Source organism: Chiloscyllium plagiosum, unplaced genomic scaffold, assembly GCF_037043375.1.
Source record: "Chiloscyllium plagiosum isolate Xiang-an unplaced genomic scaffold, Cpla_swu_hap1 HiC_scaffold_6, whole genome shotgun sequence".
NCBI lineage: Eukaryota > Metazoa > Chordata > Chondrichthyes > Orectolobiformes > Hemiscylliidae > Chiloscyllium > Chiloscyllium plagiosum.
The window spans coordinates 84,962,283-84,989,563 of NW_028270144.1; the positions used below are offsets into that span (position 1 = coordinate 84,962,283).

General features: G+C 40.2%; 1 protein-coding gene across 1 annotated transcript in view; it reads right to left on the reverse strand.

Moving 5' to 3' along the window:
* xpo4 (exportin 4) overlaps nt 1-27,281 on the reverse strand; it is a 99,401-nt gene that overhangs the window by 65,413 nt on the left and 6,707 nt on the right. Inside the window, exons 3-6 of the mRNA XM_043691920.2 lie at nt 20,234-20,372; nt 15,431-15,547; nt 11,526-11,679; nt 7,870-7,982 (exon numbers count right to left, since the gene is read on the reverse strand). Coding sequence (XP_043547855.1) covers nt 7,870-7,982; nt 11,526-11,679; nt 15,431-15,547; nt 20,234-20,372 — 523 coding nt within the window. The remainder of the gene's footprint in view (nt 1-7,869; nt 7,983-11,525; nt 11,680-15,430; nt 15,548-20,233; nt 20,373-27,281) is intronic.

Sequence of the window (27,281 nt, forward strand, 5' to 3'; positions counted from 1 at the left end):
AATGATGCACAGAGAATGACAAGCAGCTTTCCCTCTAATTTTCTTTCCAGCTGCAAGTGCCTCCAAGGTCCATATACAACAGTGATTTCCAGAACTCAAAGTTAATGTTGCAATCAGCATGTTTAGCGGGAGCGCTGGTGGCAAGGGCACAGAATTAACACTGGACGGGAGATCTTCAGTGTCCATCACTAAGTGTGACTCAGTACCACTACTGCAAACTGAGCTGTTGAGTCTGAGTCTGCTAGACTGGATTGTAGCAGATTGTAACACCGTGCGGGATGGCACGGTGGCTCAGTGGTTAGCACTGCTGCCTTACAGCGCCAGGGACCCGGGTTCAATTCCCACCTTGGACAACTGTCTGTGTGGAGTTTGCACATTCTCCCAGTGTCTGGGGGTTTCCTCCAGGTGCTCCGGTTTCCTCCCACAGTCCAAAGATGTGCAGGTTAGGTGAATTGGCCATGCTAAATTGCCCGTAGTGACAGGTGCATTACTCAGGAGTAAACATAGGGATATGGGTCTGGGTGGGTTGCTCTTCGGAGGGTCGGTGTGGACTTACAGTCACAGAGATATACAGCATTGAAACAGACCCTTCAGTCCAACCTGTCCATACCGACCAGATATCCCAACCCAATCTAGTCCCACCTGCCAGCACCCGGCCCATATCCCTCCAAACCATTCCTGTTCATATACCCATCTAAATGCCTCTTAAATGTTGAAATTGTACCAGCCTCCACCACATCCTCTGGTAGCTCATTCCATACACGTACCACACTGTGAGAAAAAGTTGCCCCTTAGGTCTCTTTTATATCTTTCCCCTCTCACCCTAAACCTATGCCCGAGGGCCTGTTTCCACCCCATAGGGAATCTAATCTAATCTAATAAGGGAAGCAACAAGGAAAAACTTACTTGACCCCCACTTGGAGGAGATGCATCTATCCATGACAGCAATGTCAGCACTATCCACCAGAGAGTCACTGTGGAGATGAAGTCCTATCTTTCCAGTGAGGATATTCTCTATCCTTTATTGTGTCCTGTGGCACTACTATTGTGCTATTTGTGGACAGATTTTGAACAGATCCAGTAAACTAAAACTGGATCATCCATGATATGTTGTGCACCATTAGCAAAACAATTGTATTCAGCATAATTTGTAATGTTACAAAATTGTTTTATGTTTAATACTGCTTGAAGGACTTGCGCTTTGAAGGGTTGTAGAAAACCGGTTTAGTTCAAGCTTTCTGAACATACCAGTTTCTTTAAAAGATGTCATTGAATGTTCACTGTAAGCCTTGGAAATGCTACTTATAAAACTCACGACTAATAACTACTTGTTTTACTATCAACCCCGCTGAAGCTGTTTTTGAACAGTGACTGGCTTGGAGAGGTTCATGTTTTATCTGGTTCAGTTAGACTTCAAGCTGAAATCATCGGAAGCCTGCAAAGAATATGCTGAGCTGAAGTGAAGCCTGTTAAGAAAGAACAGCTGTCCAGCTTATCACTCCCATTCCAGAAAAGAATGCCATCTCTCATAGAGCATAGAGTATGATGTATTTGTTCTTTTGAAAAAGAGTGATTGAAAAAACTTAGTGTATTTTTTAAGCAAGCAGTGACTGTAAGACAACCGCGTGAGATGAGTGACTTTGCTATAATTATCAAAACATCACAGTAACAGATTCACCACTCTAACATTGAACTGGGAACCAACTTTGGTTCAGTAAAGAGTACAAGTGGGCATGTCAGGAGCACAGTCAAGATTAGATTAGTGCTGGAAAAGCACAGCAGGTCAGGCAGCACCCGAGGAGCAGGAAAGCAATGTTTTGGGCAAAAGCCCTTCATTATTTTGCCCGAAACGTCGATTATCCTGCTCCTCGGATGCTGCCTGACCAGCTGTGCTTTTCCTGCACTACTCTAATCTTGACTGTAATCTCCAGCATCTACAGTATCCACTTTCGTCTATGTCAGGAGAAGAACCAGGCATATCTAAAATGAGGTGTCACCTAGTGAAATGACAACACAGGACTAATTACGTGCCAAACAGTGGAAGCAGCATACAAGGCTAAATGATCCCAGATCCACTGGATCAGATCTAAGCCCTGCAATCCTGCCATATCCATTTGTGAATGATAGTGAACAATTACACAATGAAGAGGAGGTGGCAGCTCCACAAATACCCCCATCCGAAATGAAGGAACCAAACACATCAGTGCAAAATACAAGACCGAAACATTTTCAACAGTTTTCAGCCAGAAGTGCTAATTGGATGATCTATCTCAGCTTCCTTCATAAGTCCCCCAGCATCAAACATGTCAGTCTTAAACCAATTCAATTCACTCCATCTGACCTGATGAAACACTGAAAGGTACTGGATACTGCGAAGGTTGTGGACTCCAATGACATTATGGCAATACTACTGTACACAAGCACTGCAGAGTAGGTCATGCCCTTAGCCAAGCTGTTCCAATACAGTTACAATGCTGCACAAAAACTACCTGAAAATGTGGAAAATTGAGAGATATGTCCTAGGCAAAGCCAGCTAATTACGGTCTCATCTATTCTCACCATCAGTAAAGTGATGGAAAGGATCATCCACAAAGCTACCACATAGCACTTAATTACCTTTATGGCCTTGGTTCAAACATGACAAAAGAGATGAATTCCAGAAGATAGAATGACTGCAGTTGATGTCAAATCCATGTTTGACCACGTGTGGCATTAAGCAGACTTGGCAGAACTAGAATCTATGGGAATTAGGGGGAAAAGCTCTCTGCTCACATCAGCGTAACTAGTAGAGAGGAAGATTGTTGTGGTTATTGGAGCTCATGTATCGCCAAAACATCACTGCAGTAGTGACACTGCTGGCGTTCCTAGTCCAAACCATCTTCAGCTGCTTTGTCAAATAACCTTCCCTACATCATAAAGGTAAGAAGTAGGTAGATCACTGATGACTGTCTAATGTTCACTTTTGAGATTCTGAAGCAGTCTACAGCCAAATGCAGCCAAACCTGTACAATTTAAGAACATAACGCCCACTAGGAAGAGTAGGCAATTCAGCCCCTCAAAACCACTCATGGCTGATCTCAACTTGGCCTCAACTCCAGTTGCTTGTCCACTTTCCACAACCCTTAAACCCATTAACGAATTAAAAATCTGAATACCTTTGCTTTAAATTTATTGGATGTCCCAGCATTCACTATTCTCTGGACTGATGCGCCCCACAGATTCATGACCTTGGGGAGAAGTAATTTCTCATCTCTGCTTTAAATCTGCTACCCATTATCCGAAAACTATGGCCTGTTATTTTAAATTGCCCACATGAGGAAACATCCTTTTAACATCTACATTGTCAATCCCCTTTTGCACCTTGTGTCTCAATTAGGCCTTCTGTCAGTCTTCTAAACTTGAGTGTATAGGCCTAAACTACTCAACCTCTCTTCAAAAGACAAGCCCTCATCTTTGGAATCAATCTAGTGAATCTGCTTCCAATGCAACAACATTCCTCAAGTAGGGGAACCAAAATTGCATACCATACTCGAGGTTTAGTCTCATCAATTCAGTTGAAGCCACACACTCCTCCTTTAATACAATATTCCTTTAGCAATAAATGCCGACATTCCATTTGTTTTCCTTGTTAATTGCTGTTTGTGCATACTACTCTTCTGCAATTCATGCACAAGGACACCAGATTCCTCTACACTGAAGCACTCTGAAGTTGCTCCCTATTTAGATAAGTTGTCTTTCTATTCCTCTAACCAAAATGGATAACCTCACTTATCCACGTTAAGCTTCATCTACCAAGTTTTGGCCAATTCAACTAATCCCTTCATATCCATTTGTAAATTTCTTATTTCTTCATCACAACATTATTTCCCACCTAATTTAGTGTCATCTGAAAATTTGGCTATAGTACTTTCTATGCCCACATCCATGTCATCATACAAATTGTAAGTAGTTGGGGTTCCAAGGAACAAACCCTGTGGCAACCACTAACAGCTTGCCAACCAGAAAATGACCCATTTATCTCTCTCTCTGTTGGTTAGCCAATCCTCCATATAAGCTAATAAATGATTCCTAACCTTATGTTATCGTACCATGTGTATTAACCTTTTGCAGTACTTTATCAAATTTCTTCTGGAAGTGCAACTATACAACATCTACAGAATTTCCATTATCCACATTGCCTGTTACACTTTCAAAGAACTCTAGCAGATTAGTCAAACATGATTATCTTTTATAAAACTACGCTGACTCTGATAGATTATATTTTACTTTCCATGTAAAATATTATTAACAATAAAGACCACGAGGGCAATGCTAGAATTCTGAATGAGTCCTTTTTATTTGTATTAACTGACGAACAGGATGTCAACAAAGTATCACTGAAAGCAGAGATATACAGGCAATGGCTGATATACAAATCAATAGAAACAAGGTATTGGAAAGGCTATGCTCTGAACATAGGATTTAGGAACAGGAAGTAGGAGTATGAGTAGGACAGTCATTATTCAACTTGATCATGGCTGATCTTCTACCTCAGTGTTCTTCTCACACAATCACCATATCCCTTGATGCCTGTACTATGCAAACATCTATCGATATTTGTCTTATACATGCTTAGTGACTAAGCCTTTACAGTTCTCCAGGTCAGAGAATTCCAAAGATTCACCACTTGCTGACTGAAGAAATTCTCAGTCTGAAATGGCCTACTACTTATTCTAAGAATCTGTCCCTGGTTGCAGACACCATCCCAAGCCAAGAAAATCATCTTGCCTGCAGCTGCCCTCTTGAGCCCTGTAAGAATTTTACATGCTTCAATTATATTTCTTATCCTTCTAAACTTTAAAGAACACAGGATCAGTCTCATCAATCACTCCACATAGATCAATCTGACTATCCCAGGAATTAGTGAATATAGTGAATATTCTTTGCGCTCCTTCCTTAGTCACAGTGACCAAAACTGCAGCAAACTTTTCAGGCATGGTCTCAGCATGGTTCTGTAAAAATATAGTGAAATTTTTTTACTCTTGTACTCCAGTCCCCTTGCAATAAAGCCTAACATACCATCTTTCCTAACTGCTTGCTGAGTGGCATGTTAGTTTTCAGTAACTTATGCAGAAGAACACCCAGCATCCTTTGGGCATCAACACATACCAATCTCTCATCATTTCAGAAACACTATTTCTGTTTTTCCTACGGAGGTGGAAAATTTCACATTTTTCCATATTGTACTCCATTTACCGCCTTCTTATCCACTTACTTAGCTTGACTAAGCCCTTTGCAGCCTCTTTGCGTTCCCTTCACTTACTCCCATCTAGTTCTGTCTCATCAGTATTTGGAAACTTTATTTGATCCCCACAAACAAATTACTGATCTAGATTGTGAGAAAGTGGGGCTCAAGTATGGTAATAGTGCCCTCATCACAATATGCCACATTGAGAATGAACTGCTTATTCCTACTACTTTCTGCCTCTTGACCAATTCGCATTCCATGCTCTTGTATTATTTAAATTAAACTCAAAATTATTAACTTCCTGCCTGGGCCACTATTAGAAGCCTTCTGAAAATCCAAATATACCATGTCATGGAATTCCCTCATAAAAATGAGCTGGTTATGTCCTCAAAAAACTCCAGGTTGTCAAACATGATATCCCCATGTTGATTCTGACCAATCCTACCATTATTTCCAAAGTTATCACATCCTTCAAAATAAATCTTTTTAACCTGCCATGCTTGTCAGGTTAGTTCCTGTGTTCTCTCTCCCTCCTCTCTCAAATATTGGGAAGGATACACAAAAAGAAAATGGTCGTGAGGTAGTGGGGTTACACTTGCTGCATTCCAATCTGTAGAAGCAGTTTCAGAGAATTTTGAAGATTATCAATATACCACTCTCCCTAAATCTAGTATCCCATTCAACACTCTAAGATATAGATAATCCAATCTGGGGAATTTACCAATTTTCTGTCCCATTAATTTCTGCAGTTCAATGCTTATTTCTCTCAGTTCTTCATTTTTGCTAGTCCTTGGTTCACTAGCATTCCTCGAAGTTATTTTAAATCATCGTCTATGGAGACAGATACAAAATATTTATTTAGTTTTTCTTATTCCCTTCATATATTCTCCTGTATCTGCCTGTTGTGGGCCCACACTAGCCTTTGCTAGCCTTTTCTTTTTACCTACCCATAGAAGGTTTTACAGTTAATTATTTACACATCAAACTAATTTGCTTTCACACACTATTTACTTTATTAATTTCTTGGTCTTCCTGTTCCGAATTCTAAAACGCTTTCATTCATCAGACTATTTCTTTTAGCAACTTTATAAGCCTTTACTTTCGATCTAACACAATATTTAACTTTTCTTGTTAACCTTTTTTAGATGACTTTCAGTAGAGTTTTTGTGCCTCAACACAATGTAAATTTGAGTTTTGCTAAAAAAAAAATACATTTTGTAAATGTTTTTCATCTTGCACTATCAAGACAATTCAAATCTACCAATGTCAAGGAAAAATAACATTTACACTGCAAAAGCGGAGTGTGCTGATAGGTTGGCAAGTGGATTCTGAACGGTAGAGACATTGTGATGGAGACTGCACCTGTTAGTTAACAATTGTCAGCAAACCTGTTGCTTGTTCAACATCCTATTCCAGAAAACCATTTTGTATACATTCTAGGAATTCAACTCGCACAGTACTAAGTTTTTCCATTCTGTACATAGATTAAAATCCCCCCTTGTTCACAATTCTCTAATTTCCTAATTTATATCATGCCTTACATCACCACTACATTCTGGTAGTCTATAAACAACTCTAACCATTATTTGATACCTTTGAGGTTTATTCACCTGAAGTGATTCTTCATTTTTATCTTTGGATCTATGATTCTCTGTTAGCAACATACTAAAACAGCTCATCTTATATTAACAGTACGACCCTACCATTTTTTCTTTTGGTCTATCCTTCCTAACTTTGAATACCTTTGAACATTCAATTTCCAGATTTGGTCACTCTGCAGCCATACCTTTGTAATGGGAATTAAATAATATCTGTTGATTTTCATCTATGTTGTTGCGAATGCTCAGTACTTTTTTTTTTAAGAATCAAATGCACTCTGTCTTTTTATTATTTTTATATCTTCCAGCCTCACCTGCAGGTGCATTCTAAGCGGTACACTCTGCCCTTTTCTACCACATCCGGATTACCAATTGCCTTGCTTTTTTTGGTCTTACCTTTGTCCCCTCACTCTTTAAATTGTCACATCATCTCTCACTTAATCCCTCTCTCCCACTATTTAGTTTAAATCCCTATCTACTATTACATGACTCAGTTGAAGAATGGCTCCAACATAGTTCAGATGATGACCATTTCAACAATATACTTGCCTCTCATTTGCCCCAGCATTGGTGTCAATGCCCACACATCCAAACCCATTCTCAGACTTGATTTTTGGCAGCCAAGAAAATTTCAGGATTAACAGTGCTCTACTTCAAGGTCAAAGGGATGATAATGTTGCATTATACAAATTAAAAGACATTCAATGATTTATACTTACTGGTTTACTTTTTTTAATCAGTTGTAGCACAAAACTTTAATTCAAAGCAATTTTAATCAAGACAGTTATTGCCATCTCTCATTTGCATTATATATGCCATATCTTCTGGAACAAACCTAACAGTAGATAAACAGCGAAAACATACCTAACCATATCATAATTCCTTGAAAAAAAATTAAAATATTTAAATAACTTAAGAAAAGCTTCAAGGGTTGAGTTAACTGACTCCAACATTTCACAATCAGTAATTAAAATAAAGTGCAAAAATTACAACTTTTCTGGTCTTCAACCCAATTACCGAATACAAATTTGGAATACTACTTACTGTAAAGAAAAGATCCATAACTCTGCTGTCCAGAAGTGTCTCTCGCCAGGATTCTGTTGGCTTCAACATCACATTTTGGGAGGATTCAAACATAGCTATATAATGCCTGCCCAGTTATCTGGAGTCAAGGTCAATAGAGGAGCATTACTGGGGAAAATACTTCCTAGCTACAACTAAGATGAGTTCAGAGGGAGAATGTAATGGAAATAAACTTTAAGCCATGTTAAATACATGGAATAACTGCAGCATGAGGACAAGCAATAAAAGCATTTAACTGTTCAGAAACAAGACCCACGAATGGTTGCAGATAAAAGTTTGATTACAATCATGTGGCATTCCATTGTGATATGATCACATGAATAAGCACAGCAACTAAAACGATAAGGGGGGCAGCAACAGGAGCTTTAATTAACAAATGCCTTGATTTGTGATATTACAGCTTCTTTCCTCCATGATAGTCCCATGACCATTTTTAATATACACTAAAGTTAAACACACACTTATTAATGACAACTGCAGTCATTAGTCTGTGACATACTTTTAATGCTACACTTGCACATGCAACAGGTGTCAGTCTTGGCTGGGTGGTCATACTCTTGCCAGAGTCAGAGATCATGGGTTCAAGCCCTACTACAGCGACTTGAGCATATAATAAAGACAAATGCTTTATTGCAATCCTGCGCGTGTGCTGCACTGTCAGTGATGCAGACTTTCATATGAACCATTCAACAGTCTTAGGTAGTCGGGTGAATTCTCATGACAACATGCAAAACGCAGAAGTTGTCTTAATGACTTACACATCCTTGAATTGATCACTTACCACAAATTACCAGCTACTTATCTCATTGCTGCTAATAGGGACCTTCCCATACAAAGAAAAATGCCATATTTTCCTACATTAGAACAATACCTTCAATACATTTCAAAAATACCGAATTAGCTGGAAAACATTTCAGAGGCGTAAAAGGCTTAGATATACATTTTTTTTTTTAAACTGCAGACTCAAAATATTTAAGACCATAAGAAATAGGAATAGGTATAGTTCGATCAGCCCTTCGATCTTGCTCCACATTCAATAGGATCATGGTTGATCTGACTTTCCTCTTATCCACTCTCCTCTAAACCCTTGTAAGTTGTAGTTTCTAGGAAAATAACATGCCAGCTTTATTTAATTCTTCTTGATGGATACTCTTTGGACCAACCTTGGAATAAAATGTGACTGTTTTTGATTAAAAAACACAAAAGCTGTTTAAAGACATATTTTCATTGTTATAGAATGTAGAGACTCAAGCACACAGACAAAACCATTCACGTGAAGGTCTCATACACCAGCATATTAGGATTTTCATTTTAATATGTGACTGAGCAACACACAGACTCTACAGACCTAATAACAGAAAAGGCAAGATTAAATAGTCTGTTTGCTCTTATTTACAGCTGACCTGAGAATAAACTTCAATGCTTTATTTTAAAGAAAACTGACAAATGACCAGCATAATTTCACATCAATTAGCTCCACTAGAAGTAGTTACTCAACATGATCAACAAATGCATGCAACAACCTAAAAACACATAACTATGTTTCTTTTGTGAATACCAAAATTAATTAACATGCTACTTCATATAGAGATGTTAATCTCTGAATCTAATCTCTGAAACTGATTGTGATGGGAAAGCTAAACACAAGTAAAAATCCTACATACCTATTAGCAATATCTTGACTACTGCTGCTGGAGGTCTGGCAAATTTTACCTCTGACTAAAGTTACGTGATAATTACTTTATACGTTTAGAGAAAACTGTGAAGTGCACATAATAATAACAGCACAGCTGAAGAGCATCCCACTTGAAAGGAACACCTATATATAGCTTGGGCCTGCTGCACTCATGCATTGTTTGGCTATTCTGACTTGGGAGGCATTCCACAGATTTTATTGTGCTCTGGCAAAATCTATGCGCTCATTTGGCCAAGATTACAGGTAGCAGCTTAAACAACAATAGTTTTGCACCCTTGAAGTCACAAGTGACATCAATATTTGGCATGCAATTATTTTACAATTAAATTTTAGGCTATAATCCCATGATAACCACAGATAAGGTTTAAGCATACATACAAACAAACTGAATTCACATCAAAATAAATCTCTCTTCCCAAAAACACTAATATAGAATCACAAATACAAAGATCTGATTAAGAGATTGAAAGTAGAAATTTGATCCATACATTAAATACTTAGCCTTAATACCTACTGCTGATTAAAACAATAACGGAGATCACTTAGGACGTCTAGGATGTAAGAGAGCTGTAAAACCTCTCCACGATCACTACAGACAACTGCTCAAATGCAATATATGGGTTTTTCAGTTTGTTAGACTATGGACAAAAAAAAACACTTTCTCAAAAGTTATAAGATGTACCAGTAGTAAATTACAGATAGCTTAGCTAGAATTAAAAACAAAATCAAATTTTTAATTTGTGCACTTGCCTCAAATGATCAGAACTACACCAGACAACTCACGATCTCTTCAAAGCAGTTAGATTTATTGGCACTATTTTAACCAGCCACAATATTTAGAAGTCACATCCTGTTATTTTTAGTAAGACAATTCATACTAATGCACTGATGACAATTTTGGCACCATAGGATTGCTATACTATTTAGTTCACAACAACGCTCAGAGAACTAGCAATCATTAGTTACATAAAGGTATATGAACTGAGTGTAAAGGATTAACAGATAAACCATCATATTTCTGCTTATACTAGTACAATCCAACATAAGGGAGCAGCAGCATTTTCTCCGGCATACTTTCCCTGGAATTTATGTACTTGTTAAATCCACCATTTTATAATTATCCATTTTGACTGTGAAGTCAAGGGTCAATCAATTTTCAATCTTTGTTACATAGAATTTTCTCAAATAACCATAACTTCTAAAATGAAAAACTAACAATAACAATTTAATTTGATGATTCTAAAAAGTGCCAAACTGCAATTTACAGTGCTTTCTCTTCGTTTTATTTTGTTCTTTACTACTGAAGATATTGAATCCTTACTTAGTACTGCTTCAGAGGATGTGTACTGCCCACCATCAAAGTCCACAACTTCAGATTTGCATATTGGCTGGTTATTTGATTTTGGGAACAGGCCTCGACACTGAAATCAAATCCTGCCCTCACCCAATTATGTTATACAAAAAAGTTCCATCAGAAAATGATTAATAATCTGGAATAAAACAAAGAACTGCAGATGCTGAAGGTCTGAAAGAAAAAACAGAAGTTGCGGGAGAAACCCAACAGGTCAGGCAGCATCTGTAGAAAGAAAGCAGAGTTAACATTTTGAGACCAGTGAGTCTTCTTCAGAATGGGTTGGAAAGAATTGGAACTCCAGATCATCAACCCTTCTCCAGCCAAGGATGCAATGCCCCATCCATCTCTTCAAGTTATATAAGCTAACAGATCAGAACAGAAATTCTATTCAGGGAATTTGAGAGTCCTATCGCTGAAAGACAGTGTCTCTGTGGATGAAAGAAAGTGGAAGTTCACTTCAGCCAAAATTAGTTAAAAATACTCTCCAAACACAGTCAGGCTTTATTATTTCTCCGATCACAAAACAAGCTAACAACAAATATAAAACTGAAGCTTGAGAAAGGATATAATTCGGTGGAAGGAAGTTCCAGCTCAAGACTTGGTTAGCGAGTGCAAGGTAACGCTGAAATACAGAAGACATCTGGGCATTGAGGTTTTCCCGTCGGCTGAATTCCTGAAGCACCTCAACCGTCAAAACAAATATCTGTCGAAGGTCATCCTCCTGTATTTTTGGTAACAAGAGCAAAAATAAACAGACACGTGATCTAGTTAAATTCAATACTAACAAGTATTATGATTCTGACTGTCTGATTTTTATTTAAAGCCAGGAATAAAATCTATTATAGTGATCCTGTCTCTCTGCCTTCATTTTATCTAATGTTCTGGGAAAACATGCAGAGTAATGACGAAAAGAAACATTAATCTCTGGAAAAGAACAAACAGCTTCAAACATGAGTAGTTTAAGTTCAATGTTATGTTCTAGTCTGCTTTGGATTGCATTTCCTTGTTTCTCTTTCTTTTATTTTGAATTAGGCAACCAGCAGCAGTATAGAATTAGCACTGTACAATTTCTGTTGATAAGTTTGGTGTCCTCCCTGATGGATCAGCTACCATTTAAAGGTGGGCAAACTCACCTAATTTACAAAGTGAAAATCTGAGCTATATAAATCACCAAACTACAACGCAATATCCCAGATTTGTGCTGAACTAGTTGATCTCAGAGAGGATAAAATGCACTGAAATTGTTCTTTCTACCCCTCAGTTGAGGACAGAAAAACTAGGTCAGATTCTTGTCCATGATTGCTGATTAATAGTTCGGTTAGAAGTACGTTGACTAAGATGGGATAAGAGGGATCTTGTGGCAGAGTGGTAGTCTCCCTACTTCTGAATTAAGAGGCCTGGACTTAAGTCCCAACTGTTCCAAACATGTGTCATAACATCCCTGAACAGGTTGTTGTGAAAAAATATTATAAGATGGGATTGGGTTACTTTGTGATGCAGCCTCGTGGTTAAGTATTTTCCAAATGGGAAGCCTTCAGAAATGAGATAATAAGAATCCAGAGAAAGTACATTCCTGTCAGGGTGAAAGGGAAGGCTGATAAGTATAGGGAATGCTGGATAACTGAAGAAATTGAGGGTTTGGTTAAGAAAACGAAGGAAGCATATGTCAAGTATAGACCGGATAGATTGAATGAATCCTTAGAAGAGTATAAAGGCAGTAGGAGTATACTTAAGAGGGAAATCAGGAGGGCAAAATGGGAACATGAGATAGCTTTGGCAAATAGAATTAAGGAGAATCCAAAGGGTTTTTACAAATAGATTAAGGACAAAAGGGTAACTAGGGAGAGAATAGGGCCCCTCAAAGATCAGCAAGGCGGCCTTCGTGTGGAGCTGCAGAAAATGAGAGAGATACTAAATGAATATTTTGCATCAGCGTTTACTGTGGAAAACGATATGGAAGATATAGACTGTAGGGAAATAGATGGTGACATCTTGCAAAATGTTCAGATTACGGAGTAAAAAGTGCTGGATGTCTTGAAACGGTTAAAGGTGGATAAATCCCCAGGACCTGATCAGGTGTACCCGAGAACTCTGTGAGAAGCTGGAGAAGTGATTGCTGGGTCTCTTGCTGAGATATTTGTATCATCGATAGTCACAGGTGAGGTGCCGGAAGACTGGAGGTTGGCAAACATGGTGCCACTGTTTAAGAAGGGCGGTAAAGACAAGCCAGGGAACTATAGACTGGTGAGCCTCACCTCAGTGGTAGGCAAGTTGTTGGAGGGAATCCTGAGGGACAGGATGTACATGTATTTGGAAAGGCAAGGACTGATTAGGGATAGTCAACATGGCTTTGTGCATGGGAAATCATGTCTCACAAACTTGATTGAGTTTTTTTTTGAAGAAATAACAAAGACGATTGACGAGGGCAGAGCAGTAGATGTGATCTATATGGACTTCAGTAAGGCGTTCGACAAGGTTCCCTATGGGAGACTGATTAGCAAGGTTAGATCTCATGGATACAGGGAGAACTAGCCATTTGGATACAGAACTGGTTCAAAAGGTAGAAGACAGAGGGTGGTGGTGGAGGGTTGTTCTTCAGACTGGAGGCCTGTGACCAGTGGAGTGCCACAAGGATCGGTGCTGGGTCCTCTACTTTTTGTCATTTATGTAAATGATTTCGATGCAAGCATAAGAGGTAGTTAGTAAGTTTGTAGATGACACCAAAATTGGAGGTGTAGTGGACAGCGAAGAGGGTTACCTCACATTACAACAGGATCTGGACCAGATGGGCTAATGGGCTGAGAAGTGGCAGATGGAGTTTAATTCAGATAAATGCAAGATGCTGCATTTTGGGAAAGCAAATCTTAGCAGGACTTATACACTTAATGGTAAGGTCCTAGGGAGTGTTGCTGAACAAAGAGACCTTGGAGTGCAGGTTCACAGCTCCTTGAAAGTGGAGTCGCAGGTAGATAAGATAGTGAAGGCAGCATTTGGTATGCTTTCCTTTATTGGTCAGAGTATTGAGTACAGGAGTTGAGAGGTCATGTTGCGGCTGGACAGGACATTGGTTAGGCCACTGTTGGAATATTGCGTGCAATTCTGGTCTCCTTTCTATCGGAAAGATGTTGCGAAATTTGAAAGGGTTCAGAAAAAATTTACAAGGATGTTTCCAGGGTTGGAGGATTTGAGCTACAGGGAGAGGCTGAACAGGCTGAGGCTGTTTTCCCTGGAGCATCGGAGACTAGGGGGTGACCTTATAGAGGTTTACAAAATTATGAGGGGCATGGATAGGATAAATAGACAAAGTCTTTTCCCTGGGGTCGGGGAGCCCTGAACTAGAGGGCATAAGTTTAGGGTGAGAGGGGAAAGATATAAAAGAGACCTAAGGTGCAACTTTTTCACACAGAGGGTGGTACGTGTATGGAATGAGCTGCCAGAGGATGTGGTGGAGGCTGGTACAATTGCAACATTTAAGAGGCATTTAGACGGGTATATGAATAGGAAGGGTTTGGAGGGATATGGGCCAGGTGCTGGCAGGTGGGACTAGATTGGGTTGGGTATCTGGTCGGCATGGACAGGTTGGACCAAAGGGTCTGCTTCCATGCTGTACATCTCTATGACTCTGTGACATTTAACTGCAATGTTCATTAATTTATGTTATTTGCTGAAGGGCAAGAGGGCAAATCCAGCACATAAAGCTGTACCCTCAAAAAGAACAAGTAGATTCCAAATGACAGCCCCAAAGAAACAGACTATACGAGTGGGAAGGAGTGTTGTCAAGCTATTCTCTACGGAATGGTGCAAATTATTGTGTAAAATCAACACAAAGCAGAATGACAATACTCATTAGGAGTGCATGATCATTTTGTAAAAAAAAAGTCACATGAGCAAAGAGAAGAAAAATGTAGTTACCACTCCAATAACATCTGGTCCCAAAACAGACACTACAAGACAATATAACTTTCTCCCATTTGGGGTTCTTCATACATTCATATTTTAAAACTATTAAAAGTAAAATAAGCATAGTGATTCCAGCTGCACCTGTCTTTTATTTAGTTTCTCAAGTTAATTCCAAACTTTTAGCTACTTCTCATGCCTAACTCACTGTTTATTTGTCATTGTTGCAGCAGCTTCCAGATATGCTGGTATCAGGTAAAACAGTTAAGGTGAAGAGTGAAATAACAACATCACGTCTTAGGGGACAAGAGCACCCTGCCAAAGTTTAGGATATATTTCAACTTGGTCTCATGATTATCTCATGATAAGCACTAATGACAAAGAGACACAAATGCAAAGCTTTGAAATATTAAATGAATATTAAAGGATAAACTTATTATAATTTCCAGATCTTAAATAATGGTCCAACTCAAAAATGGCTGGACATAATGGTCTGTGCATTCAGATGTATAGTTTCATTACTTCCTGAAACATATACCATTTTATTTTAAGATGCACATTAACACAAACTTTACCTGAAATATTCTCTTGCAGCTTCCATGGAATTCCATACTGAGACCAATGTTGCTGGTTTTAGTGGAACTTGAGAACTCACTTAATAATGCTGTGAGGATTGAACACGCCAATGTTTGCTGCAAGACAAGTTCAAGTAATATTAACATTTAGTTATATTATTTACAACTTTAAAAACGATACAAACTAGTTGGTGTTCATGGATGCGGATCGTTAGCTATCTTCCTGTTGTCCTATGTCGTGTTTTGTGCAGTCCTTGCAACCGCATCCATGAACACCACGAAACGACATGACCAGCTATCCTTAGTAGCCACACACTCAGATGACAAGCAACATGAATTCGACTGGGACAATACTACTATTATAGGACAAGCCAAACAGAGAACAGCCATGGAATTCCTAGAGGCATGGCACTCATCCACAGATTCAATCAATAAGCATATCAACCTGGACCCAATATACCGGCCACTGCAGCAGACAGCTGGAACTGACAACCGGAAGCGGCAGATACAAATCACTATAAATGCCGGAGGAAACATCACAGAAGCGCTTCACAGGAGGCTCCCAAGCACTGAGGATGTCATCTAGACAGGGGACGAAATGTCTGCAACACAAATTCCCAGCTCGGCGAACAGAACCACAACAACAGTATTGTAAACAGACAGTTCAACCTCACACTGTCTAGGGAGGGGAAATAATCCATGGTGAGGTTACAGATTTTGTAATGGCACTTTCCAATAACTAACTGGAATAATTGTTGTTCATCTAAACTTGCTGCCAGATAGGTAATCTAATATCACCAAGGCAGTGAAGGGTGCAAGAAGGATAATGAAAACAGTACTTCATTATTTCAGTGATGTCTTCCAAGATTATACATGACAGTTAAATGGAAGATGAGGGTAAGGAACAACCCTAGGAGCAACTACAGAGATAGTAATGCAGGGGTGAAAAGTGAAATTAGTGCTGACAGCATCTGGCTATTCGAGAATACTAAGACTAGAACTAAGGAAGTCAATAAGGTGGGCAATGAGAAAGTGACGGTGAGTGAGGACAGTGTGGTCCACTGTGTCAAAAACTACACCTCAGCCACAAACAAGAATAATGAAACTGTAACCCAATCAGAAGTTAATAATTTGAATTAGCATCTTTAATGTAGTCAACTCCCCAAGGTGCTAAATAAAGGTAAAAGTAATTTGTGCCTGGACTAAAGGCAATGTCAAAACATAAATTTCCTTAAAGTCTTTCAAAGAGTGGAAAGGCGGTTTGATTTAGGAAAAGAGTTCTATAGTGTCACACAGAGACAGCTGAAGGTTCTAGTACTGAAATAGAACAGAGGAAAAACGGGATGCAGAGGTGACCAGAGGCAGAAGATCTGAAAGCACTTGTTGGCACATAAGCGTGTATGAAGTTGGCAAAAAAAAAACAACAGCTGAGGCAGTGTGTGTTTTGGATCATGTTAAAAAAACATTTGTGCCATCATGTCCACACCAATGAATACTAATCCTACAAACAGCAAATTCACCTGGGCGTCGATACATGGGATTTGATTTTTTTTTTAAATTGATATGCAGTGGCAAAAAAAAAATACAAGATTGCAATTGTTCCTTCCCTGTAAGTTATAAAAATAATGCTGCTGAATAGGAGATGGCATAAAATGTCATGGCTTTGTTGCAGGTTTAGTGTTGCGCACACAATTGTGAAATCATGCATTAGTCATGCAACAACTCGAGGGGGAAATGTGATGCATTCTTGGAATGACAATTTTGAATCAATCTCAATGCTTTCTCTCCCCCTGTAGATTTATCCCAAAGATCATTGTCAGCATTGTTATAACTTCAAAGCAATTGGCTAGAAGCCCAGACCATATGGTGCCAAGGTGGGGTCTGCTGAAGTGTTAATGTTCAAAGCTATGTCTGTGAAGTCAATGTCTAGAGGGAAATTGCTATGTGTCTTCCTACCTAGTTAATCACAGTACACAGCAAGTATGCTACCAGTGTGTTTCTATTTATACAGCTGCACACAACAGCTGAAGTAATGCTGTTGGGTCAGCTGCAGCATTTCAGTTCAGAAGCGCCACTCATGAGTAATACCTTGACCTTGGTAGTTTAAGTGTATTCAAACCCAGTCACAGAATATTAAGATATATCAAAACATTGAATCATTGCAGTATGGCAGAGGAGTCAAATTTTAACATATCACAAAAGCTCAATACCTCATCAAATTTATGTGGGAACAAAATAGTTCATAAAGCAATTGTTTGTGAAAGTTACACTAGATTCAAAACTTTTCCATGATTAATAACATGCTCATAATCTTGTTACTTACAATTTGACAACCAGTACTCTCAGCAACTTAATATTTCTAGCATCTGTAAAAGCTATCTTGAGTATTAATGTTTTTTGCAAATCTAGAATCAGCCAAAATCCTCCAATAACACAGTTAGAATCCTAAAAAAGGAGTGAAGAAATTCTGCACAACTACATTTTCTACATGGATTATAGATCCATTTCTTACAAAAACATTCCCTTTTCTCCCCTGTCCCCCACATAAATGATGTTAAGAGAAATTTTCTCTCCTAAAATTAAGGTGATGACACCTTTTTAGTGAATTTAATTTAACCTCTCCATCAAAATTGAGCACTGTGAAACTCCATCCACTATTTGTCTGTCCATTTTACTGATCTGTGTACTGTTGTAGTCAGTTGGCATCAGTCTGTTTGCCTCACTTCCAAGTTTGATGCCATTGGAAATCTTTGAAATTTCACTTTGTATTTCAATGCCTAAGTCATTTACAACTAGCAGACCCACAGCAATGAAGTTGCATTCTGGGCAATTAAGGATGGGCAATAAATGCTGGCCTGGCTAGCGATATCCATGTCCTGTGAATGAATAAACACATCTTTAAAAAAGTGGTCTCAATTTCTGACCTTTCATATTCATTAATGCCATCCCTCACCCAGTAAACATCAGTACAAATAGTCATTATGTATTCTCGCGTTGCCCTGTGCCCTGAAGCATGCATCAGTCCCTTTGATTTGAAAAGATTCCACCCCACCTCTTATCTCCTGTTTACCACATACATGTCAGCAAAAGATTTGAGAGTTTTTTTAAGTCAGCTGCCATTCTATTCTCATTATTTCTTTGTCAGTCACATTTTCCACATTACTTATCCTATCAATTTACACATTTGGCCTGGCTGATGTTTGAAGAATTCACCTGACAGGTATGATAAGACCCTTCTTTTGATTTCATCATATTCTCTATTTCCCTCATCATCTAAGGATCTGTGTCAATCTTTGATTCTGGTTTACTCTGGCTATATTCCACTCATCTCATTGAAGTTAACGTTCTTCCAATTTTGAAGTTCTACTTAGATTGCTCCTTTATTTTCTCCATTACTAGTTTAAACATTTTGATTAACGAACACTCTTGCCCAAATGTTCCTTCACAAGCAACTGGTCCAACATATTTCCCAACACCAGATTTCAGGAATGCTGCTTTACTAATTAGACCAGGAACAGAATGGTCATGGAAATTTTCCTTGCAGTTCAGAAATGCCCCTCCTTTTCCTTGATTGTAGCATTATTCAAATCAATACTTGGGTGCCTGCTCAGAGTTTATGTGCAAGAAACACATCTCATTGAAAGAATCCAAACAGAGATCAGTAATGTGTGCATATCTGTGCAGTACTGCCTTAATCAATGTGCTGGTGATGGTGCTTGGGTGGGGAGGGGGGTTGTTGGTGCGGACACAGCAGAGGTGTGTGGGCTGCATGTCAGTGGGTGAGAGGGAGAGAGGGAGAGAGGGAGAGAAACAACCTTGCCATTAAACAACTCATGCCCTTGAGTGTGTCACTGCTCTGTCAGATGTAGATTTCCAAAATATTGGAATATCAGTATTCTTGAATTGACATAAGTGTCAGGATTGCACAAAATTTAAACTCAGAGTCATAGAGATATACAATACGGAAACAGACCTTTCGGTACAACTCCTCCATGCCAACCAGATATTCCAAGCTAATCTAGCCCCATTTGCCAGCACTTGGCCCATAACCCTCTAAACTCTTCCTATTTATGTACTCATCCAGGTACCTTTTAAATGTTGTAATTGTACCAGCCTCCACCACTTCGACTGGCAGCTCATTCCATACACATACCATCCTTTGCATGAAAAAGTTGATCCCAGGTCCCTTTTAAATCTTTCCTCTCTCACCCTAAACTTATGTCCTCTAATTTTAGACTCCCCCCAACTCCCCCCAGGGAACAGATCTTGTCTATTCACCCTATCCACTTGATGGCAAAATTCAGAGTGGATGGCATTCCTAAAATGTTGCAGGAGGGGGACCTTAGTAAGCAACCTTAGTAAATCTATTGCAGTCCATCTTATAGACAATTCAGACGGTAACCCCGGTGACAGATGTGGTGAACATTAAGTCTATTGAGGACGTTGGATGTCCAGGAGCTAAACCAATATGGAGACAAGATGAACTGTTGACAATATCAGACAGAGAAGAGGCAGAGGTTAGAAAGATTACAAAATGGAAAATTATTAGTTCTCAATAAAAGGCTGATTATGATGATAGCTTTGTGGAGATGGGTGAAAAGTTAAATAGTTTCCATCTGGATACATTGGAATATTACTCCTATATTCATTTTTTGACAATTGAAAGCATTTTCGCACTAGGCTTTGCAGGGAAAAAGTAAAAGTTAACCATCTGAGAGGTGACAAATATGCAAAGCAATAGTGCAAGGAAAGGTAGCAATATCAACAACAATATGAAAATCAAAGTGAGCATTGAGTACTTACCACTGCTGGGTTACCACTGCTTATTAAGTGGCTGACTTCATGGAAGATGCTGTTGCAGACAATGGTTTTGTCCAATGAGCCTCGCTTTACAATTACTGCTACTGCTAATAATATCTGTTCTCGAACATATTTCTGAAGGCTGTAACAAAAGAAACATTAACTAATTTTAAGATATAATTTTCAACAACTTTGCTAGCTATGATCAATAATACATCAAATACAAAGATAGTGTGTTAAAAGAAATTCACCTCAATTGCCTTTTAGCACATTTGCACTCAACCTTCCAGATTACCAACTATATCACAAGTTGAGGAAGTAACTTATGAGGAGGGTATAAACAGTCAGCAACAGAGTATAGATAGGTTAAGAGAGTGGGCAAAAAAATTGATAGAGCACAATGTATAAAAATGTGAATTTGTTGATATTGACAAGAATAATAGGAAAAACCGTATATTACTTAAATGGATTGCAGAACTTGAGACTGCGCAATGAGTGCCATGGGAATCTCAAAATATAGTATGCAGCTACAGAAAGTTAAATGAAATTTTGGTGATTAATCAAACCTGAATGGAATATAAAATTAAAGAAGTTTTACTGCAACTGTACAAAGAGTTGGTGAGACTGCATCTGGTACTCTCTAAGGTTTTGGTGTCATTATTTGAAAATGGATAGAACTGTATCTGAAGCAATGCAGAGAAGATTAACTCCACTCATTCTTGGGACGGGAGAGCTTTCCTAAGGGGGAAGCTTAGACAGGCAAGGCCTATATCCATTGATTGGATTTTTAGGTGAAATGTGGTCTTATTGAAATATACAAGATCCTGAGGGGATGTGACAGAGTGGAAGAATGTTTCATCTTCGTAGGAAGACTAGAATTAGGGGACAGAGTTTAAAAATAAGAGGTCTCCATTTTAAGATGGAGATGATGCAAAGTATTTTTTCTGTCACAGGTTTGTTACTCAAAATTTTCTTACACAGAAAGTAGTGGAGACAGGTCACTGCATTTATGTATGGCAGACTTAAATCAACTTTTAAAAGTTAAAAGAGTCAAGGGCTACTGATATGTTTATTTAATAATAAATGATTAAGTGACCGTCTATTGTGTGTACTGATACTACAGTATTACTGATACTAATATGGTATTTTTACACTGGAACTATTTTTCTTTCAACTGGCTTTGTAATCTCAGTTATGTAGTGGTAAATTCTGGTCTAGGTGCGATCTGAACGAGTACCCTGCCACATTGCAAGATCTCGGGTATATCTGAGGCAGGAGCCAAAAAGACAATTCTCTTTGATTTCCTTTACAACGACATCCAAATCAGTTACATTACTGATGAAAAGCAGTGGACCCAGCACCAATCCTTGTGGCATACCATTGATCACAGGCCTCTAGTCTGAAAACCAACTCATCATCACCATCTTGTCTTCTGTCTTGGAGCCAGCTCTGTATCCAAATGGCTGGTTCTCCCTATATTCCACAGGATCTAACCTTGCTAACCAGTCTACATGAGGAACCTCGTTGACCGTCTTACTGAAGTCCATATAGTTCACACCCACTGCTCTGCCCTAATCAATTCTCTTTGTTACTTCAAAAAAAATGCAATCAAGTTTGTGAGGCATGATTTCCCCTGCACAAAGCCATGTTGACGATCCCTAATCAGTCCTTGCCTTTCCAAATACCTGTAAATCCTGTCCGTCAGGATTTCCTCCAACAACTTGCCAATGTCAGGCTCACCAGTCTGTAGTGCCCTGGCTTTTCCTTACCGCCTTTCTTAAATAGTGGATCATTAGCCAAACTCCACCCTTCCAGCACTTCACCTGTGGCTATCAATGACACAAATATATCAGCAAGAGGCCCAGCAATCATTGCCCTAGTTTCCCAGAGTTCTAGGGTACACCTGATCAGATTCCTGGGCATTTACCCACTTTTATGCATTTTAAGACATCCAGCACCACCTCCTTTGTAATATGGACATTTTTCAAGAAGTCACTATTTAGCTCTATCTCTTCCATATCCTTCTCCACAGGAAACACTGATGTAAAATACTCATTTAGTATCTCCTGCAGTTCCACACATAGCCTTGCTGATCTTTAAGGGGCCTAATTCTCTCCCCAGTTTTGTCCTTAATATATTTATGAAATCCCTTTGGATTCTTCTTAATTCTATATGCCCTCCTGATTTCATTCTAAAGTACGCTCCTAATGCCTTTATACTCTAAGGACTCTCTGATCTCTGCTGCCGATACCGGACATATTCTTCCTTCTTTTTCTTGACCAAAACCCCAATTTCTCTAGTCATACAGCATTCCCTACACCTACCAGCCTTTCCTTACACCCTAACAGGAACATACTGTCTCTGGACTCTTGTTAATTCATTTTCAAAGGATTCCCATTTTCCAGCCATCCCTTTACCTGTGAACATCTGTCCCCCAATCAACTTCTGAAAGTTCTTGCCTAATACTGTCAAAATTGGCCTTCCTCCAATTTAGAACTTCAACTTTTAGATCCGGGCTATTCTTTTCCATCACTATCTAAAAACAAATAGAATTATGGTCGCTTGCCCCAAAGTGCTCCCTCACTGACACCTTAGTCACTTGCCCTGCCTTATTTTCCCAAGAGTAGGTCAAGCTGTGCACCTTCTCTCATCGGTACATCCACACACTGAATCGGAAAACGTTCTTATACACACTTAAATTCCTTCTCACTCAAGCTCTTAACACTATGGCAGTCCCAGTCTCTGCTTGACAAGTTAAAATCCCTTCCTTACAGATTTGTTTCTCAATTTCCCACTAACAATGGAGGGGTCTACAGTACAATCCCAATAAGGAGATAATCACTTCCTTATTTCTCAGTTCCATTCAAATAACTACCCTGAACGTATTCCCAGTAATATTCTGCCTAAGTAGAGATGCAAAGTTATCCCTGAACAAAAATGCCACTCCTCCTCCTCCTCTGTTATCCCCTTTTGATCCTTCCTCTACCATCTATGCCCTGGAACATCCCCCGAGTTACATCTCTGTAATTGCTATGCTATCCTCGCCCCATTTTCCCAACTGTGCCCCGAGTTCATATGTATTTGCCAGAGCGGTGAAGAGAGGAGTGGTGAAGCGAGGGCTGCTGGGAAGGGTGAGTTTTCCTGCATTAAAAGGAATTTACCTCGGGAGTTTGGCCTCCATTTGCCGAGAGTTGCGAGGGAGGAGCGAAGGACTTCTGGGAAGTCATATTTGTGTGGTTGCATTACCCGAAACACTACTCGGGTAGTGTCTCCCACCCATCCTCCTCCTCTAACCAAAAAAAAAAGATCTGTGCGCCAGCTTGGTAAGGTAACGAGTTTATTTTTTTATTCCTTATTTTTTCAACAGTCTCTGTGGGAATTTAGAATAGTGGGAACGGAGGTTTAGGGCAGTTGAATGGTCCTCCTGCAGAATGTGGGAGTTAAGGGTCACTACTAGTGTCCCTGCTGACTACATTTGCGGGAAGCACACCCAACTCCAGCTCCTCGAAAATTGCGTTAGGGAACTGGAGCTGGATGAACTTTGGATCATTCGGGAGGCGGGGGGTTATTGAGAGGAGTTACAGGGAGTAGTCACTTCTAAGGTACAAGAAAAAGGCAGATGGGTTAGAGTCAGGGGACAGTAAGGGAACCGGCAGACAGTGCAGGGATCCCCTGTGGCCATTCCCCTCAACAATAAATATATCATTTTGGATACTGTTGGGGGGGGGGGGGGGGGAACGACTTACCAGGGGAAAGCAGTGGGGTACAGGGCTCTGGCACAGAGTCTGTCCCTGCTGCTCAGAAGGGAAAGGAGAAGAGGAGCAGAGCAGTAGTCATTGGGGACTCCATAGTTAGGGGGACAGATAAGAGGTTCTGTGGGAACGAGAGAGACTCACGGTTGATGTGTTGCCTCCCAGGTGCCAGGGTTCGTGATGTCTCTGACTGTGTTTTTGGGATCCTTAAGGGGGAAGGGGAGCAGCCCCAAGTCGTAGTCCACATAGGCACCAACGATATAGGTAGGAAGAGAGATGGGGATTTAAGGCAGAAATTCAGGGAGCTAGGATGGAAGCTTAGAGCTAGGACGAACAAAGTTGTTGTCTCTGGTTTGTTGCCTATGCCACGTGCTAGTGAGGCAAGGAATAGGGAGAGAGAGGAGTTCAACATGTGGCTACAGGGATGGTGCAGGAGGGAGGGTTTTGGATTCTTGAATAATTGGGGCTCTTTCTGGGGTAGGTGGGACCTCTATAAGCAGCATGGTCTTCATCTGAACCAGAGGGGTACCAATATCCTGGGGGGGGAAATTCGCTAAGGCTATTGGGGTGGGTTTAAAACTGATCCAGCAGGGGAATGGGAACCAAAATTGTAGTTCGAGTGTAGAAAAGGTTGAGAGTAGGGAAGTCCAAAATCAGGTTTCAGGGATGCAAGATGGCACCGGCAAGCAAGACATTGGTTTGAAGTGTGTCTACTTCAACGCCAGGAGCATCTGGAATAAGGTGGGTGAACTTGCAGCATGGGTTGGTACCTGGGACTTCGATGTTGTGGCCATTTCGGAGACATGGTTAGAGCAGAGGCAGGAATGGTTGTTGCAGGTTCCAGGATTTAGATGTTTCAGTAAGAACAGAGAAGATGGTAAAAGAGGTGGAGGTGTGGCATTGTTGGTCAAGGATAGTATTACAGTTGCAGAAAGGATGTTTGGGGACTCATCAACTGAGGTAGTATGGGCTGAAGTTAGAAACAGGAAAGGAGAGGTCACCCTGTTGGGAGTTTTCTATAGGTCCCCGAATAGTTCCAGAGATGTACAGGAAAGGAGAGCAAAGATGATTCTCGATAGGAGTGAGAGAGAGAGACAGGGTAGTTGTCATGGGGGACTTCAACTTTCCAAATACTGACTGGGAACACCATAGCACGAGTACTATAGATGGGTCAGTTTTTGTCGTGTGTGTGCAGGAGAGCTTCCTGACACAGTATGTAGACAGGCCAACAAGGGGCGAAGCAACATTAGATTTGGAACTGGGTAATGAGCCCGGCCAGGTGTTAGACTTGGAAGTAGGTGAGCACTTTGGTGATAGCGATCACAATTCTGTTATGTTTACTTTAGTGATAGAAAGGGATAGGAGTATACCACTGGGCAAGAGTTACAGCTGGGGGAAAGGCAATTACGATGCGATTAGGCAAGATTTAGGAAGCATAGGATGGGGAAGGCAACTGCAGGGCATAGGCACATTGGAAATATGGAGCTTATTCAAGGAAAAGTTCCTGTGTATCCTAGATAAGTATGTACCTGTCAGGCAGGGAGGAAGCTGTAGAGCGCAGGAGCTGTGGTTTACGAAGGAAGTGGAATCTCTGGTCAAGAGGAAGAAGAAGGCTTATGTTATGATGAGATGTGAAGGCTCAGTTAGGGCTCTTGAGGATTACAAGGTAGCCAGAAAAGACCTAAAGAGAGAGCTCAGAAGAGCCAGGAGGAGACATGAGAAGTTGTTTGCGGATAGGATCAGGGTAAACCCTAAGGCTTTCTATAGGTTTTTAGATTAGATTAGATTACAATACAGTGTGGAAACAGGCCCTTCGGCCCATCAAGTCCACACCGTCCCGCCGAAACGTAACCCACCCATACTCCTACATTTACCCCTTACCTAACACTATGGGCAGTTTAGCATGGCCAATTCACCTAACCTGCACATCTTTGGATTGAGGGAGGAAACCGGAGCACCCGGAGGAAACCCACACAGACACGGGGAGAACGTGCAAACTCCACACAGTCAGTCGCTTGAGGTGGGAATTGAACCCGGGTCTCTGGTGCTGTGAGGCAGCAGTGCCCGTATTTAAGGAATAAAAGAATGACCAGAGTAAGATTAGGGCCAATCAAGGATAATAGTAGGAAGTTGTGTGTGGAGTCAGAAGAGATAGGGGAAGAACTAAATGAATATTTTTCAACAGTATTCACTCTAGAAAACGACAATGTTGTCGAGGAGAACACTGAGATACAGGCTACTAGACTAGGTGTGATTGAAGTTCACAAGGAAGAGGTATTAGAAACCCTGCAGAGCGTGAAAATAGATAAGTGCCCTGGGCCGGATGGGATTTATCCTAGGATCCTCTGGGAAGCCAGGGAGGAGATTGCCAAGCCTTTGGCATTGATCTTTAAATCGTCATTGTCGAGAGGAATAGTGCCAGAAGACTGGAGGATAGCAAATGTGGTTCCCCTGTTCAAGAAGGGGAGTAGAGCCAATGCTGGTAATTATAGACCAGTGAGCCTTACTTCATTTGTTGGTAAAGTGTTGGAAAAGCTTATAAGAGATAGGATTTATAATCATCTAGAAAATAATAATTTGATTAGGGATAGTCAGCACGGTTTTGTGAAGAGTAGGTCGTGCCTCACAAACCTTATTGAGTTCTTTGAGAAGGTGACCAAACAGGTAGATGAGAGTAAGCTGGTTAATGTGGTGTATATGGATTTCAGCAAGGTATTCGATAAGATTCCCCATAGTAGGCTATTGTACAAAATGTGGGGGAATGGGATTGTGGTAGATATAGCAGTTTGGATCAGTAATTGGCTTGCTGAAAGAAGACAGAGGGTGGTGGTTGATGGGAAATGTTTATCCTGGAGTCCAGTTACTAGTGGTGTACCGCAAGGGTCGGTGTTGGGTCCACTGCTATTTGTCATTTTTATAAACGACCTGGATGAGGGTGTAGAAGGGTGGGTTAGTAAATCTGCAGACAACACTAAGGTTGGTGGAGTTGTGGATAGTGACGAAGGATGGTGTAGGTTACAGAGAGATATAGATAAGCTGCAGAGCTGGGCTGAGAGGTGGCAAATGGAGTTTAATGCGGACAAGTGTGAGGTGATTCACTTTGGTCAGAGTAACTGGAATGCAAAGTACTGGGCTAATGGTAAGATTCTTGGTAGTGTAGATGAGCAGAGAGATCCCAGTATACAGGTACACAGATCCTTGAAAGTTGCCACCCAGGTTGACAGGGTTGTTAAGAAGGCATACAGTGTTTTAGCTTTTGTTAATAGAGGGATCGAGTTCTGGAACCATGAGGTTATACT